The following is a 16,697-nucleotide window of genomic DNA, read 5'->3' as shown; positions in this document are numbered from 1 at the left end:
GTGCCCACAAAAATGGACAGACTGTGAATCACGTGTGGAAGGGATTGCATAAGGAGCTAAACATTTTAGAGTATTTATTGGTTCTGATCAGCATCCATGGTAGCAAGTACCCCTACAAGAACACAAAAAAACAGGCCAACCACTGGCCAGCAGCTCCCTGGGTTCTGGCCAAGCCCAAGAAAGAGCCCATAAGCAAAAATAAATGTATATACTTAATGCATCTCTATATATTGCATATATGCATATTTGATGTGCATATATTGCACGCATGTATATTTAATGCATATATATATATGCTGAAGTCACTGCAGCCTCTGGGCAAAACAGGCTTTTCCTGACCCAGCAGCCGTGCTGCTGCCAGGCAAAAGCCAGGTAAGGGCAGAGGCCGGAGGAGACCTTTTAAAAAAAACAGTTTTACTGTTTCCCTAGGCTACAAGTTAGCAAATAGAGCTTTAAACCAGCCTGCCACTTACTGCCATCCCCTGCAGCGCAGAGGCAGCACCAGCATCGCCCTCCTAACACAGAAGGGTGATGGCAACCCACGTAAAAGCTCCATGCACAAGTCTGGGATGTTGGATAAATCAAAGCAAGGCAGTAAACTGCAGCATGATGGTTACACTAAAAGCAGTTGGGGCTGCCTGGTAGTGGTGGAGCCAGCCTGTGGAAAGGGTACAGGGAGTCACAGGAGAGAAAAACTACAGGAAAGAGAAAAAATAATTTTAAAATAATAATAATAATAAAAATGGCTTACAGTCATCAGCAACATGAGCATTTCCAATGAGTAGGAGACACTTCCTGACTGGCACAGTATCCCTAAAGGCAGGAAAGGGTGTGAGCACAGCCCACTTCACAGTGTCCTTCATACTGTGCCCACTGCCAACAACAACCCAGCAGTGTGAGGCTCCTGAGTGACACATTCACAACTGGGCAAAAAAACCAGCCACAGTCCAGCACACCAAGCTGCTGGGAACTAGCCCGGCATCTGCACAGTCCAACAAGTTGGAGAGAACAGCAAGTCTCCAGGCAAACAACAGAAAACAATGGGAAAACAAACAAACAAACAAACCTGAACCTCAATATTACTCGGTAATTGAAGTAGGGAAAAAAAATATTATCTACTTGCAAGAGATGAGGGAACTGCCAGGGCAGAGCTGCAGCAGATGCATGCCAGGTTCTCCTGGCTCCCATGCAGCATCACCTCTAAGACTAGGTCTGGATGCAGGTCCACTGGCTGGGAGGTAAAACAACTGGAAAAACCTGCTTGAGAAAAACCAGCCCATCTTTCCCAACACCAGACCTCAGCAAGCACAGAATTATTTCTGAGATGAGCAGCGAGAAAGAGATTTCAGTCTAAATGTTGAAGTATTTTCTAAGATCACCTCGGGATAGCCTGTCCTGGCACAGGGCAAGAGCTGCTGCCCTCTCCCCTCGGCAGGGCTCAGCAGGGGACATTCCTGGGCAGAAGGGCACTGGAGGGACTGCCTGAGCAGAGCAGGAAAACCTCCCCACTGCCATCAGGCCTCAGCACCCGCCACCTACACACAACTAAGTACAGGAAACTCCCTTGAAAAATCCCCTGAGCAAACACTTTCAGGGAAAGGCAAATGGGTTAACAGCACACTAGGTCCAAGTTCTTGGAAAACTCCCCCTGCCCAGGCACTCCAGTCAGGCTGGGAAGCTCGGTGGCTCCCTTACCCCTGTGATCTCCAGTGGGCAGATCTCGGCCACAGGGATGTTCCCCTTCTTGGCCACTCCGGCATTTTCTCAGCAAGGATAGCAAGTTCAAGTCTCCAAAGGGGACACATAGTCCCCCACCTCAAGGAATTAGCAGTCAAAGGCTATTTTTCTGTTGCACACCTCAAACAGAGATGCGAGCATGGTGCCATGGGAGAAGATGCCAGGAATCCAACCTACATTGCTAAAAACGTGATCACTGGCAGACAACAACTAATTTGGGTGGGAAGGTCTGTAAGTCAGAACTTACAGACCCACTAATACTCTCCATCAGCTTTGATTTTAACTAACATTAAAAAAAAAAAAAAATCTCTCCACTAGAGAGACAGTTACAGCCAGAAAACAGCAGTTTTAGTCAGAAAGGAAGTGCATAAACTAAAGGCAACAGAACAAAATTAAAGGCAAGGCTGAAAAGCTTGCTATTAATAGACAGCCTGTTAGCTTTTACAACTTTTATTGTTAAAATTAAATTGCCATGCCTTCAGCTGCAACTCCAGTCAGCTCAGCTCTGAACCTTCCCCGCACAGCCCAGACAATCATCATTATTCTCAGCAAAATACCAAGGGGGGACAAAAATGGTACTGAGTGAAGAATAAAATACAGGCCAGACACAAGTTATTCTCCACAAGAAAGTTTCTGCACACGACAGGTTTAATTGGCGGCACCATTTATCATTAATGTTTGACCGGTGCTTTCCAGCCCCTCCTTACAGAGTTTTCTAAATTCTCCAAACTTCAACTGCACACATGAATGCTTCCATGCAGCTGTTTATCCCAGGATAAGTTTTTTGTTTGATATTTCTTTATTTTTAGCAAAATGGTTGAGCTATTTCTGGGAATAAGGTTACAGTTAGGAGATGTTAAAGAGGAAACAGTTACAGGAATCTGAGAAACTCCTGTGTTCCCACATTCCACAGAAGTTGAGAAACTCCTGTGTTCCCATTTTCCAGGGCAGGGGCATCAGTAAGGGACTGCAACCCTGGGAAAAAGCTTTTTGCAGCTATTTGAGCTTGTCTTCTCTGTGGTTGCTACAGGGGAACTGGTCCCAGGCACATGAAACACCATTATCCTGTCAATCACACCTTACAAAATAAATTCCAGCAACTTTCATGAAAAATTCAAGTCACTTTGTTAAAATCCACACTCTTTTGAAGTGTGGGATTTCTCCAAGCGCAACTGCCACCTGGTGTCACAGAAACACCCCAGCCCCAACCTTTGCTGCTTGCAGGTTTTTGTCACATTAATGGAAGCAAAATGCTTCTTGCAGAAGTTGTCAGTCAGGTACAAGATATCTGACATGCAGCCTTACTCACATGTATTGATTTAGGGGAACATTGGTTGATTTAGGGGAAAAAAGGCAATTCTCAAGGCCACCAACTCCTACCTATGGTCTTCTTTGTTGTTAGAATAGGAACTGCAATCACACACTAATGTTTGGTTCACACTGTCTTAAAAAAAATAATAAGTGTGGAAGAAAATCACAGATGTGCTCTATGTCCCAAAATAGATGTTATTACACATTTACTGCAAAAACTATAGGCAGGAGTGTAAATCAGCATCCTCTACCTCAGACTCAGACATGTCCCACAAGCCATATTCCAGCATTGCCCTGAGCTGGGCAGGGGCCAGGTGAATGGCAACCAACCAACAGTGGTCAGCTTTCACACTGCCCAGCGCACCCAGGGAGCTCTCCCCACCCATCCCTGACCCTTCTCACCTACTCCTCATTACCAATGGGAAATTTATTCCCCCTCTAAAAAATTACTTTGGGCAGTTTCCCATTTTCTGTCGTCTGAATAGGTCTCAGTGTGGGTATTTTCCTGCAGAACACCAGATAGGACCTGCCCTACAGGGTCCCATAAACAACCTGGGGGGAACCCCACGGTTGGCAGCTGCAGACTCCAGAAGATCAGCAAGGGAGCATCATTCCAACTTACAACAAGGCAAAAGCACAGTCACGGTGTGGGTCCAGCCCAGGGACAAGCATTGCATGACCATCTAAGAGGCACTTTCTTTACCCAAATGTTCTTGAGAACCTGCAGCTCACGACAAGCCCAGCACTTGCTAAACACCAGGGATTTACCAGGGTACAGGCTGCAAAGAGGATCAGGCCCCAAGGTATTAATTAAAAGGGAATAACACAACTAAGGTCCTGTTGTTAGACACTGCAGAAACAGACAAACAGAAGAATTTTTCTCCCAGTTACAGACTGTTTGTTTTTTCTTAATTATCCTGGGTTCTGAACAGAATAGGAAAATACCAGGACAAGGAACTGCACTGACTGCAGAGGCAAAAGACCCAGAAGGGAATGCAAATATCAGTCCATGAGTTCAGCCAGTACCACGCACCCCAAGAGGAGGGAGAACATCCTGGGGTCCTTCCCTGTCCCCTGCAGCCCTCCTGCACTGTGAGCAGGGTGACATCTCACAGGGCTCACTTCCAGATCAGCCCTAAATAAAAGTAAATGGAGGGGAAAACTGAAATAACGAGGGCATAAGTAACTTTTCTTTCTGCATTTCTCACTTAGTTCTTACAACAACCAGCCCCAGCCCCGCAGTACTGGCAGAGCTGTGGCCTGCAGGTATGGCTGTCTGCACGCTTCGGAAGAATCCAGGAAAGAGGAATAAATGAGAAAAAGCACCTTGTCTTTGATGCACAGCACAAGGACCAGCATTTCCCAGCGAGTCTGGAAGTGGACAGAGCTCACCCCAGTCCCGTGAGGAGTCCAGCACAGCAGTTTCCAGGCCACCAACACACTTCCCCACTCTACTCACGCATCCTCCCTACAACAGCTGTACAAGCAACATGAGACTAAAAATAAGACTCCAGTGCTAGAATCTGTTTCCAAAAAGGAATTAAAGTTATATTTCAAGTTGACAGTATCTCCTAAAAGTGGATTAACCATAGCAATTCAATCCCACCTCCCTGCAGCGATCCCAGCCCCACTATTCTTTTGGCAGGGATTATTTCAGTGGTGCAAATTGAAGTTAAGAATCCAATTTGTTTCTGTAGAGCATCAGTCTGTACCCCTGGGTAGCAAAGCAGACCCACATACACTACTCTACCCTTCCTGCTCTTTTTACCATCCCATGTCATAGTCCATGCAGGATAAGAGTTTATAGGAGGGAGAAACAGAGCCACAAACAAACATGTTGATAGGACAAGGCACATTCATCATGCCTAAGCTGTGAAATACAGTTTAAAACAGGATTTTTAATATCAGTTGGTATTTATGAGCCTCTGGCAGAGACCACACAGAGGAGAGGTTACAACATTTGTCTGAGTAGCCCTATGGGATCTTAAGTGTCAGAAAATCTGCAGCCTTCATAACTGCAGTGAATTTTCTGCAATGAAGACAAACATCTCTTAAAGCCCTGTGCTACCCACCCAGGACTGAGGGCAAGACAGCAGCTTGGGACAGCTCCACGGAGACTGCCATGGGTTGTCCCCTCCTCTCATGGAGCAGGAGAGAGGGGACCAATCCAAACCTCCTGGGGCACCCTGCAGGGCTGGGGACAGGGCAGAGCTGCAGCAGCACGGCAGGGGCTGCTCTATCAGCCAAAGCCTGATACGGCCACTTGTACCAGCTCGATAACAAACAGCTCGGTGCTACTCAAACATCGCTTTCAAAGCCAGGAGGTGGAAAAAGTATCTGAAACCCGTCACCAACACTGCAGATGCCCTGGCATCCTATTCTGGTCCCCAGGCAGAGCTGTTCCTCTAGCCAGAAAATTACCTCTAACCTTCCAAACAGGTGCTGCAACAGCTCAGCCCTGCACAAAACATTTAGAAATACCTGGGTTCAGTGCTCAGGACTGTTTTTCCTCTGCCCCAAAGGACACCACACCCCAGCAGTGATGCACATCCACTCTCCACGGCAAGGGACTGCGAGAGGTGGCACAGAGACTGTGTGGGGGGCCCCAGGCAGCAGAGGGGTCACATCTCACACATAAGGAGGGTGCTGGATATACAGCCTCGTCCAGCACCTCTGTGAGTATCTGCTCAGAGGAAGCAGCCACCTAAAAAAGCTTTTATCTGAACTCGGTGGAGATGCTTCAAACCCCAAACACCTCCCACAAGGGTGGAGTAGGAAGCACATAACACAGGGCAGAGATAAAGTCATCAAAGCCAGAAATTCAGGGCATTGAGTTTAGATCTGATATATTTGTCCCCGAGGCTGCAAAACAATGGTTTCGGTTGGTGTGTTCTCCACAAGGCTAACCCAGAGCCTGCAACAGAAACACAACCTACAAATGGGAAAGTCAACCGGTTTCCCCCCCCCCCCTCCGTAAGCACTGCAGAGCTACCTCCAGACTTAAAAAGGAGATTTAGCGTCCCTTGTCCTGCAAATCTGAAAAACCTGGCACACAAAGCAGCTCGCTCAAAACCAAAAGTGAATATGAAAGCGAATCTCGCAGCTGCCCCGGCCTTGCGGGCAATCGCGGGCAGAGCCTGTTATCCCGGCAGGTAACCGGGTGGTGCCTCGGGAAGCAGCTCCGGAGCCTCCCAGGGCGTTTGGGCTGTGCTAACACCACACACCACTGCCTGCTGCTTAAACTCCAGGAACTTTGCTAACAACGCACTGCGCAATCAATGACACTGCTGAGTAAACAGCGGCGCCTGAAATGATGTTAAAACACTGGTTTTGCCACATTTGCTGTAGAAGAGGAAAAAATGAGTAATTACAGAGTCAGGCCAAGCAATGAGGTCACTGTGAAATCTTCAAGTAGCTTATGTGGCATCGGGAAGGGTTCGGGTTGGATTTGGGGGGCAGGAAGCGGGTGGAGCAGCGGCGGGGGCAGCACACCCTGCATCCCGCCCGGGGAAGAACCACGCGGTTTGCGGTGCACGCTGCCAGGGTGGGGCAGTCCCCTCCGCTGGATTTTGGGGGGAAAAAAAACAAGGTTTGGGCTCTAGCAGCACAGGCAACTTGTGGAGGGCTCGCAGAGACAGACAGACGGACGGACGGACAGACAGATGGAGGAAAGGGGAGCGGGCCGGGGCCCCGCGGCGCGGGCGGACCGCGCCGGGAGGGGGATGCGCCGCCCACCCCTCCCGGAAAAACAAACCCAACGCAAGGCGAAAAATCATAACAATTAACTTTTCCCCCGCCCGCCACGCCGGCCCCGCACTCACCAGGCGGCTGAGGCTGCGGCGGAGCATCGCGGCGGCGCCCGGCCCCGCCGCGCTCACCGCCGCATCGCCCGGCCCAGCTCAGTTCGGCTCCTACTGCGGCCGCGGGCCCCTCCGCCGGCCCCGCTCCATGCCCATGCCCATGCCCCCGGCCCCGGCCCCGCCGCTCGGCCCGGCCGCGCCGCTCAGCCGCGCTTTGTCCCGCCGCGCCCCGGGGGCGGGACCGCCCCGGAGCAGCCTGGGAGCCGCTGTGCTGCCGGCAGGGGGAGACAGAGCGCCCCGCGGGACGGACGGACGGCAGGGGACAGAGCCGCTGGGGACGGGAGGGGCTGCGGCAGCGGCCCGGGGCAACCTCCTGCCCTGTTAAACCCTCCCGCCCACTGGGGCCACGGGTGCGATTTGTCTTCTAATGCAGCTTCCCCCCCCCTCCGCACGGTGTCACAGGCATAGAACGGTTTGCGCTGGGAGGGACCTCAAAAGCCGTCTAATTCCACCCCTCTGCCATGGGCAGGGATGCCTTCCACCAGATCAGGCTGCTCCAAGCACCGTCCAACCTGGCCTTGAGCATCTCCATGGAAGGGGCGGCCACACTTTTTCTGGGCAACCTGTGCCAGTGCCACACTACCCTCACAGGGCAGAATTTCTTCCTCATACCTAATCCAAACCTGCCCTCTTTATGTTTGAAGAGAACTAACCCCTTGTGTGACCTCCCAAAGGATCATTCTTCCAGTCCTATCACTACATGCTCTCATTAAGAGTCCCCCTCCAGCAATCCTGTTGCCCCTTTAGGCACTAGAAGAGACTCTAAGGTCTCCTCCAAACCTTCTCTTCCACAGCTCTCTCTCAGCCTGTCTCCACAGTGGAACTGCTCCAGCCCTCAGAGCATCTTCATGGCCTCCTCTGGACTTGCCCAAACAGGTCCACATCCTTCTTATCCTGGGGGTCACAGAGGTGAACATGGCACTGCAGGCATGGGGATCGAGTGGAATAAAGGATAGAATCCCCTTCCTCAACCTGCTGGTGATGCAGCCCAGGACACGGTTGGCTTTCCAAACTACAAGCACACAATCTTCCCCTCATCTGGCACAGAAGCCCAGTCACTGTCATGATGCTCAAGCAGCCATCATAAACACACCTCAGAGCATTTTCCTCAGATCATGACTGACCACAGAAGGTGTTTTGAGTCTCTAGGTACTTTTCCCCCTTGCAAACTCTTCCCAGGCAGCTCACTGCCATGGAGTGGCTCAGACAGCTGCCAGCTAGTCCAGCCTATTCCCTGGGAACTTTTGCAGCCTCTGAACCCACAGCTGCCCAGCATTCCCTGGTGCCTCCAGCCTTACCAGAGCACAAAAGCTAAACACATCCTCTTCCCCTTGGGCTGGAATAGTGCATGAGTGGAGGCAACACTCATCTGAAAAGTTTCCTTCAGGGACTGTCTCTCTAGTTGAGCAGCCACAGAACATGAGAATATTTGTTTCCACATAAACCACCAAAACTGAGAAAGACAAGATGTAACCTAACAAAATATACATGGTTTTCATTATGTTTTTGACATCCTTATTGCCTGGTAATAGAACAGCCTTTTCTAGAGAAATATCCTCTGCAACAGCACAGGGCAGGGAGTTTTGCTGGTGCTGTCTCTTACTGACAGCCCCAAGCACCTCCAGAAGCAGGCAGGCTCCTTGATCCCAGCATCCAGGGCCACTGTCATTTCAACAGCTTGCACTGCTCCAGTTTTAAAGCCACCTTCTCCCTGGAAACTGAAAAAATCCACCTTGTGGCACCACAACTGGGCCTGGAGAACAACTGTCAGCTTCCAGAGACCTGGAAAAGACATAGATTTTTTTCATTTGGCCTTTTTAAAGCAAGAAGAGTATCATATTGATTTTACTATGGCTAAACCCAGTCACATTTCTTCTACTCAAGCACCCACTGTCTGGCAGTTTTATATGGTGTGATATATCTAAGCTCGCACAGAAAGCCTACCCCAGAACCAAAATAGCAGTCAGGTGGACAGGCAGGAGCCTACTGGGATTTTTTTAACCCCACTCATCCCAGGGCAGCAGTGGATGGATCATAAAGGTTCTCACATCCCTGCTGAGCAAGGCAGCATTACCCAGGGCACAACCAGTGCTCATCTGAATCCCAAGTGCAACCTCTCCATTCTCTGTGCAGCTGTGCTGTTACTCACCTTGCCACACAAAGGCCTAACCACAACAGAGGAAACCAGGAAACAATGCTAGGCAGTTTGAAACACATTTTAAAATAATGAATGGGAATTGTTAAACATCTTAATATAATACCTAACCAGTTTAGCTCTAGACTTCCCTCCCCCACAAAACAAAAGAGAACTAAACTTAGACCTACACTACCCTGCAGCTTCTGCACTGCTTCTTGTCTACTTTTCTGATGGTTTTTGAGTCTGTTTGTGTTGGTTAGAAGAGAGAGTTGTTCTTCCCAGACATTTTTTTCCTGTTGCAGGGTTCTGTTGAAGGTGCTGAACAGACCAGCAGCGCCCAGTGAACCACCAGCCTCTGGAGCCAGGCACCTACATGTTTCCAAAGGCCAAGGCAGTCTGACTCACCTGGTCCACAGAAAATAATTATATTCTTCTCTTCATGATATTCCTACAGGTACACTTGTTCCTCACCTTTCACCTGCACTAACTGGTAAGAAGGGAAGTTGGTTTCACCAGCAGAAGAGAGGATCCACGCAGGATTTCACTGGACAAATCAAGGCAGCTGTCATTTCTCCCCTCCCCCTGTTTGCTGCTGACACAGTGGACTTGGGCAGCGAAACCCCTATCTCAGCAGAAACCACCCCCACAAAGAGGAACAACCCTGACTGGGCTTTTTCACACCCTGAAACAACCTGCACAATTCCACTGCTGATTTGGTAACAATTGTATCAGTTCACGGGTCTTTTACAAGGGAAATCTGTTTTTAATACCACAAACAGCCCGTGCTGTGTGGATAACACATGGCACAAGCAGTACCAAAAAGTTCTCCTGCACAGAGTTGGCCGGGACTCCATCCCACATTCAGGCATGCCCTGTCCACGGCAAGGCGATCACAAGGGGCAGGTCCTTGGGAGAATTTTGCACAATACAGCTTGGTTGGGACCCATCACTACTTCAATTAGCATCAAAAACAAGTTATTCAGTACATCAGCCAAGCTCTCAGCAGACTACAGCCAAGGCGAGAACAGGGTGACCCAAGGGATTGCTGTGAGCTACTCACAGCTTTGGAGAGTCCATTAAATCCTCTCACAAAATACTTTTCATATCCTGTGAAAAACTTTGTTTTTACTGTTCCTGGTGATGGAGGCTTTTGAAGCTCAGTCCCTGGCAGATGGCTTAGCTGGAGGCAAGAGCCAGCCTGCCCACTGACCTGGGGACACATACCAACAATTTGTTTTGATTTTTTTTTAGACGCTTATTCTTGCAGTGTTCTTTGCTTCTTCTGCCATCGTGTGGCCACTTGGAGGATGAAAAGCAGTTGCTGGTAGAACATGCAAACGGTTTTCCATGTCTTCAAACTGTTTAATGGATTTTTATAGTAGCCGGTGGGGTATGAAGTCAATGGAGATGTGTTGCTTCTCTTCAAGGTCCGTCCATTACCTGACAAGTACTACAGGTTTATCTTTAGTGTTGCAAAAGCTTGAGGTAGATCTTGTTAATCCAGCCTTGTAGACTGACTGCTAATTTATTGTAAGGGCATGACCTCCCTATTGACTTGCTGCTCCTCCTCCACACACCGGGCAAGAGGATCAAGAAAGAGGTACTCACTGCTGACTGCTAACACAGCTACCCACTTTCAAGGCAATTCTTTCCCCCTGAGAACCGTTCCAGGGCTCTCTCCATCTGGGAAAGTGAGTTCTTGCTCAGGGCTGCCACAGTCTCAGCGCTCTGAAGAGACTGGCAGGGCTCCGTCGTTGCCCTACATGGGAATGTGCCAGAGCCCTCGGGGGGGAATGCCAAGGAGGAGCTGACACCACCATTGTTTCCTGCCCTTTTCCTGAATGGGGCAGATCTTTGACTGATGTGGTGGCATAGGTTGTTTTACAAGAAATGAAAATGTTTCCCACACACACACACCCTAACACATCCCAAAGCAGAATCCCTGTCTCTTCACACCTGAGACTTTCTAATCTGCCATGCCAGCATGGAGCTGACCAGGACCACACGACCAGGAGCTCACTTTCATAAAGCAGCCAAAGCCACCCAAATTCTGCACCTGCTGGTGTCCTACCTATAGCCTGTAGCTGCTGACATCTCTGGGCATTGCCCCTCAGCAGGGCAGGCTGCAGATTTCATCCTTCCCTAATGCCTGGCTACCTGGGAAAAACAGGTTCCACTTGGGAGTAGCCAGCAAGTGCTTGGGTGTCCAGGGCATTACAAGAGGGATTGCATCAGGCTTGCAAAACACCTGTGAGGGAAGGAAGCCAGTAATTGTGTCTGCAGAGGAATCTGCATGAAGCCATGCCTCGTGACTTCCCTTGGAACCTGTGCATCCCATCCACACTGGATCAGCCAGGCTTGACCAGCACCAGCCGAGCACATCACTCGGCACCAGTTTCCCATGTTCTGCCTCACACCCTGTGCCAAAAACATCTGCTTCAGATTTGTGACTTCCTCTAGGAAGTCATAACCCACAGTAGAGACATCCCAGGGTGTTTTTCTGGGCTTTCCCAACCTTCCTGGAAAAAGGAAGGAAGAGGCAAGTTCATTGTCTGCATTGAACACCACAGAGTTGACTCAGCAGCAGCACCACACTGCAGACGAAAAGAGACTTGCACATGCTCCTCTCCCACCCCTTAGGCACATTATAAATCAGGTTATCACTCCACCAGCAGCTTTCTTTGCTGAAACAGGGCAGAGATCTCAGGTGCTTGTTGCTGCAGGCCTCTGTAACATTGGTACCTGCAACCTATGAACACAAGCCTAAAAAAAAAAAAAACTAAGCAAACAAACAAAACCCAAAAACAAATGAAAGCCCAACAAAATCACGCCCGAACCTCTCCTACAGCTGCATTACCCGTGGAAGGTGGGTGTAAAGTCTAATCAGAGGAGAGCTAGGGTAGAAAGCAAGATTTATGCCACCAGGTCAGGAATTTGGGCTAGAGTCTTGCTAAACTCACCTGCACAGAAAAATAAGTGTAATTTAATAAGGTGAACATTCTCTTGCATACAAGACCTGAGCTCTGATTGCTGCAGATGACCTTAAAATGAAAAATTTTGGTTAATAAATTGGCTCTTGATCCCATATCTAGTGATATTCTGTAGCAAAAGCCCTTCTAATTAATACACTGACAGTCTTTCTCAAGAGGCACTTTCCCGTTATAGTCTGAAATAACCTATTCAAACATGCAGCAACTTAGAGAATGACAACTTATGAAAGTGAAAGACTACCAATTTTAGTTACCACAGTTTGCCTTTTTAAAAAGTAAGCTTTTTTTAAATAGGGGAAAACCAGTAAACATATTTGGTACATAATGTGACAAATTTACATACCTCAGACTGAGGCATGTTACCTGGTACCCTGAGACAAACATATCCATTAAATAAATTTGATTATATCCTTCCTCCTTTTGCCAGCAGCAATGTCTCCAAGAAGACTAATTTAGCCTAGAACAGGAACATTTTTATATTTTCTCAATTTCCAGTCATCATTATCTTCTCTTTCTCTACAAAGTCTTGATAGACTCGTAAGTATTAAGAGCAGCTTAGGGAGTTACTTTCACCAAATTCAGCCTTATTTTATTAACAGTTCCACAGAACACATAAACAGCAAACACTTCAACTCTCATTTTTAGTGCAATACAATGGAGGATCTACAACTGATAACAAAACTCCCAAGGAAACCCATGCACGGTTATTCATTATTCAATGTGTTGAGAGCTGCCCAATATCATATGCCAGCATTTCTCAGCTCAATATTTTGAAAGTCCCCATGAAAGTCAGTGGGGCCCCACTGTGTTCATCTAGAAAAAAAGCAAAAGTGCTTCTCAACACTTGCTTTGCCTGTCTCAGCTAGGAAAATTCCACATGGACACTCTGGCTCCTAGCCCACCTAGGTCAGAGTCAGAGAGTAGGTGCTGCATGCCTGAGAAAGTGTACATAGCAACCAGCTTCTCAAGCTCAAAAAACCATCCACCCTAGGCTTTTATCAACCCAAACACCAATGCCCAGGCTTAAAATCCACTTAGCTTGCTTATACATGTTTATTTAAGTATGTACACAGTGTAACCAGCTTTCAGACAACAGTGTAACCTGAGAAAAAGCCCCACCCCTTAGCACTGTCTGACCAGCACATTTGTGATACCTCCAGCCCTATCCCCAGGGATGAAAAAGTCAAGGAGCATGGACTGCTCACCTCCCCACCAGAGCCACGACTGCTGTGGGACAAGAGATTTTTCATTAATGTCTTTTAATGTCTTTACCTTTAACCAAAAGCAGAGAGGAAACCACCCCAAGCCCCAAAGTCTGTCTCCTAGGAAAGTTGTGTCCTTTCCCTGGCTGTATATATATGCCCTAGAACAGGTGATGGGATTTATGGGTAAGCTGGTGGGGAACAAGAACCACCTGCAGGCACCCCACAGGATGTGACTGGTTCCATTTGCCTTGCAAAACACCCATTAGCCTGGATCACTTGCACTTGCACTAGATTGCCTTGACAGCCTTAAGTCAGTGTTCAAATTCCAGTGTCTGAGATGCTCTCCAAAACTACTTCATGGCTCCTTGTTCTTTAAATTTGGGTTAGTGAAGGAGTGGACAAAGAACCACCATGTTTTTCACACAATCACAAGTCTCTGTGTCTTTGCTGAGTTCTTTTCCCTCATGAGGCCTGGCTGCTGCTGGGTTGTGCCACCCCATGGCTCCCTGATGTTTGGAGCATCCCAGGACCAGGCTCACCTTCCTTGTCCTGCCCTTCAGAGCATGGGGCATCCTTGCTCCAGGTGCTAGGAAGGCTGACTCCAAAAGGATGTCTCCATCAGAAAACTGGAAACAATGGTGAGACCCACAATGGTTCACACACACTCCTCTGGAAACACTTGTACAGCGATAAAAACACACAATGGAGTTTTTATTAATAAAACAACAGTGGATATATAGCAGAAGAGATACCTATACACCCCAAGACCAGCTTGCCATGGGGGGATCTGCCCTGTCCAAGTCCTTGGGACAAATCACAGGTTCTTAGAGGAGATTTCAGAGTCAAGATCACCCTCCCCATCCCCTCCTGGGGGTAGAGAGGAGCAAAGAGGTGTTATAAAGTAAAGTATAATTGCTGGTTAAGGCCGGTCACTGGGCAAAAAGTGAAGTGTAATGACATGGAAGAAAGAACAACAGGGCCATGGATGCAGCCAGAGGGGCTGGCAGCTTCATCACCTGATCTTGTCTTCACCCAGTTAAACTTTGATATGATAACAGGCATCAGGAAAGAATCTGATTGTGCAAAGCAATGTTGATGTGAGGTGATGGGACCAGCCATGCTGCCCAGCAGCACCATCTGGGCCAGTTCTGCCTTTGGACTTGGCTCACTGGCCACCCTCTCTGGCTGTGGGTGCCACACAGGGCACTCCGTGTCCCTTCGCGGCTGCCCGTGCGAGGAGCTGCAGTGCTGGGAGCTGCAGGGATCACCAGAGGGAGCTGGCTGCAGCCGTCTGTGCCGGATGGTCCCAAACCCGCTCAGCTCCCACTCCCCACGTGGTTCTGGAGCCACAGCGAGTGGGCCATGGACTGTTTTGGGATTCCAGCTGTTTGGGAGAGCTTGGCCTCCTCCCAGACGCAGTGGGTGCGTGAGAAGTGGCTGTTAGAGTGGATAGATTTTTAATGTTCCTCTCCCAGTGATCCTGTGGAGATTTGTGACGCCAGTAGAAAGAACCTGTCTAGCATCCTGGACTGGCCCCCTAGGGGTACCCATAGTCCTGACCTATCCCAGGAGAAGGGACTCCACAGGTGCAGGTCCCTTCTCTACCCTCCTGCCCACAGCACTGACATCGCAGGGAACTCCATCAGACAGAGACAAGGGTTTGCTAAAAGTGGTGTATTTACAGGCCAGTATTAATTTGTGCTCTTGTTATTTACAGTTTATTTACAGTGAATCCTTATAGTCTCTGACAGTTGATTCCAGCAGATTTAGACAAAACTTTATAGCAGGCAGACAAGGCAGTGTAGCCACAGTTTCTCCTCTTTTCCTTTTTCAGCCCTTCCAGGGGTTTCAGTGATTTTCCTTCCATGTGGACCACAAAAGCCTGTTAATCAGTTATCATGGGAACAGTAGTGACTAATGTACAGTTCAGGTCCTAACACTGTTGCAAGTTTTAAGAGAAAACTGTTCCATCCTGACTTCACATAAAGTGTTTCCAGGACTGAGGATTGGTTTCTCAGCACATACACCCAACTGGAGCCAGGCAGCACAAGCTCAGTCCTCTGGCACAGCTCAGTCCCTGTGACAGGCTTGTGTCACAGATGGGTTGTGTTGGCATGCAAATGTTGTTTATTGTCCTGTCTCAGAGCTGAGCTGAGCACAGAGCAATGCTGCCTGGGGCTGTAGTGTGCCAGGCTGCCAGTGACATGGGAGGATTTTGCATTTCCTGCAGGTCACCACTGTCCCTCCTGGGAGGATGGCAGCATCAGGAAGAATGATCCTGGGGAAGGACCCTCCAGTAGCCTCTACCACCAGTTGCCACTGAACTTAAACTTTCACTGACAGGCTACTGGGTGCACAAACATGGTCATAACCCTCCTTCACCATGTGAGGGGAGTCCTGACAGCACTGCCAGATGTGGCTGTGGGCTGGGTGAAGACCTTCTGCAGACCACCTGGGACTGCCCTCCCATCTTCACCACTGGGAAATTAGACTGTTCCAGGTAGTAGGCAGGGACTGATTGACAGGCCAAGTCAGCCCCTGACCTGTGAAGGCAGCTTTCCTAGGACATAGGTCAATTCAAGATGAAGGTTTTTTTCCCCTGGGATGTTTGCTCTGATCTTCCTACAGGCTAATCTGGGTTTAGATGGAGTCTTCCACAGAATACTAACAGGGGTCAGCAAGTGTCTGGCTGTTCCCTTTTCAGATGGGTTTGCAGCCTAGCTGCCAGAGAAGCGTCTTACAAAGGGACTTTTGGCTCGTCCCTGCAAATGTCCAGTTTCCAAGCCACGCCAAGGACAATGATGCTGTTCATGCCCCAGAACCTATTGCCCAGGACTGCCAGCCCTGGAAAAGCACCCCAGCAGCCCTGCACGAATCCTACCACCACTTCAGTCTGGGATCCCACTGCTACTGCAGTCTGGGTTCTCTAGGACCACACACCCCCTAGTTTGTGCCTTCCCTGCTCAGGGGGCGATAGAAGACAGCTGCCTCCTCTGCTCCTGCCGCATCTTCAGAGCTAGCATCGCCCGGCGGTACAGGTCTGCAAGGAAGGGAAGCAGTCGAGCACTGACCAAGGGCCAGCTCCAGGACCCACCTGGAAACCTGTGCTGAGTGAGGGCTTCAAGGACAACTCAGCCTCCAGCACAGTGCACTCATTCCACCTCATGGCAGAGGCAGCAGCATCTGCTGCCCCAACAGCCACCACCTTGCCCTGAAGCAGCACTTGCTTCTGCCCATGTCCCCACACCAAGCACCCCATGACCAGGTGTCCCTACGCAGCTCACACCCCGTTGCCAGCAGGCCAGACCCCTTGATGCTTTCAGCAAAATCTGTCCTGGGAAATACCAACCAAAGGTGCTTGAGACTTCCTCGTGCTGCTGCTCCACAGAAGATTCCCGTGACTTAATTTTATTCTTAATTTTCTTCTTCTTTTTCTTTTTCATGCCCTGCACTGGAT

General features: G+C 49.2%; 1 protein-coding gene across 5 annotated transcripts in view; it reads right to left on the bottom strand.

The window, feature by feature from the left end:
- ATP11C (ATPase phospholipid transporting 11C) overlaps nt 1–6,938 on the bottom strand; it is a 56,218-nt gene extending 49,280 nt beyond the window's left edge. For all 5 annotated transcript variants that reach the window (XM_027890409.1, XM_027890403.1, XM_027890405.1 and 2 more), the window contains exon 1: nt 6,870–6,938. In XM_027890409.1, coding sequence (XP_027746210.1) covers nt 6,870–6,896 — 27 coding nt within the window. In that variant the 5' untranslated portion in view covers nt 6,897–6,938. The remainder of the gene's footprint in view (nt 1–6,869) is intronic.
- Between the last annotated feature and the right edge of the window lie 9,759 nt (nt 6,939–16,697).

The sequence above is a fragment of the Empidonax traillii genome, unplaced genomic scaffold, assembly GCF_003031625.1.
Source record: "Empidonax traillii isolate 1590-97213 ecotype Southwest subspecies unplaced genomic scaffold, ASM303162v1 scaffold287:size763773, whole genome shotgun sequence".
In the NCBI taxonomy this organism is placed as follows: domain Eukaryota; kingdom Metazoa; phylum Chordata; class Aves; order Passeriformes; family Tyrannidae; genus Empidonax; species Empidonax traillii.
This window is presented reverse-complemented; position numbering and strand designations above follow the sequence as displayed.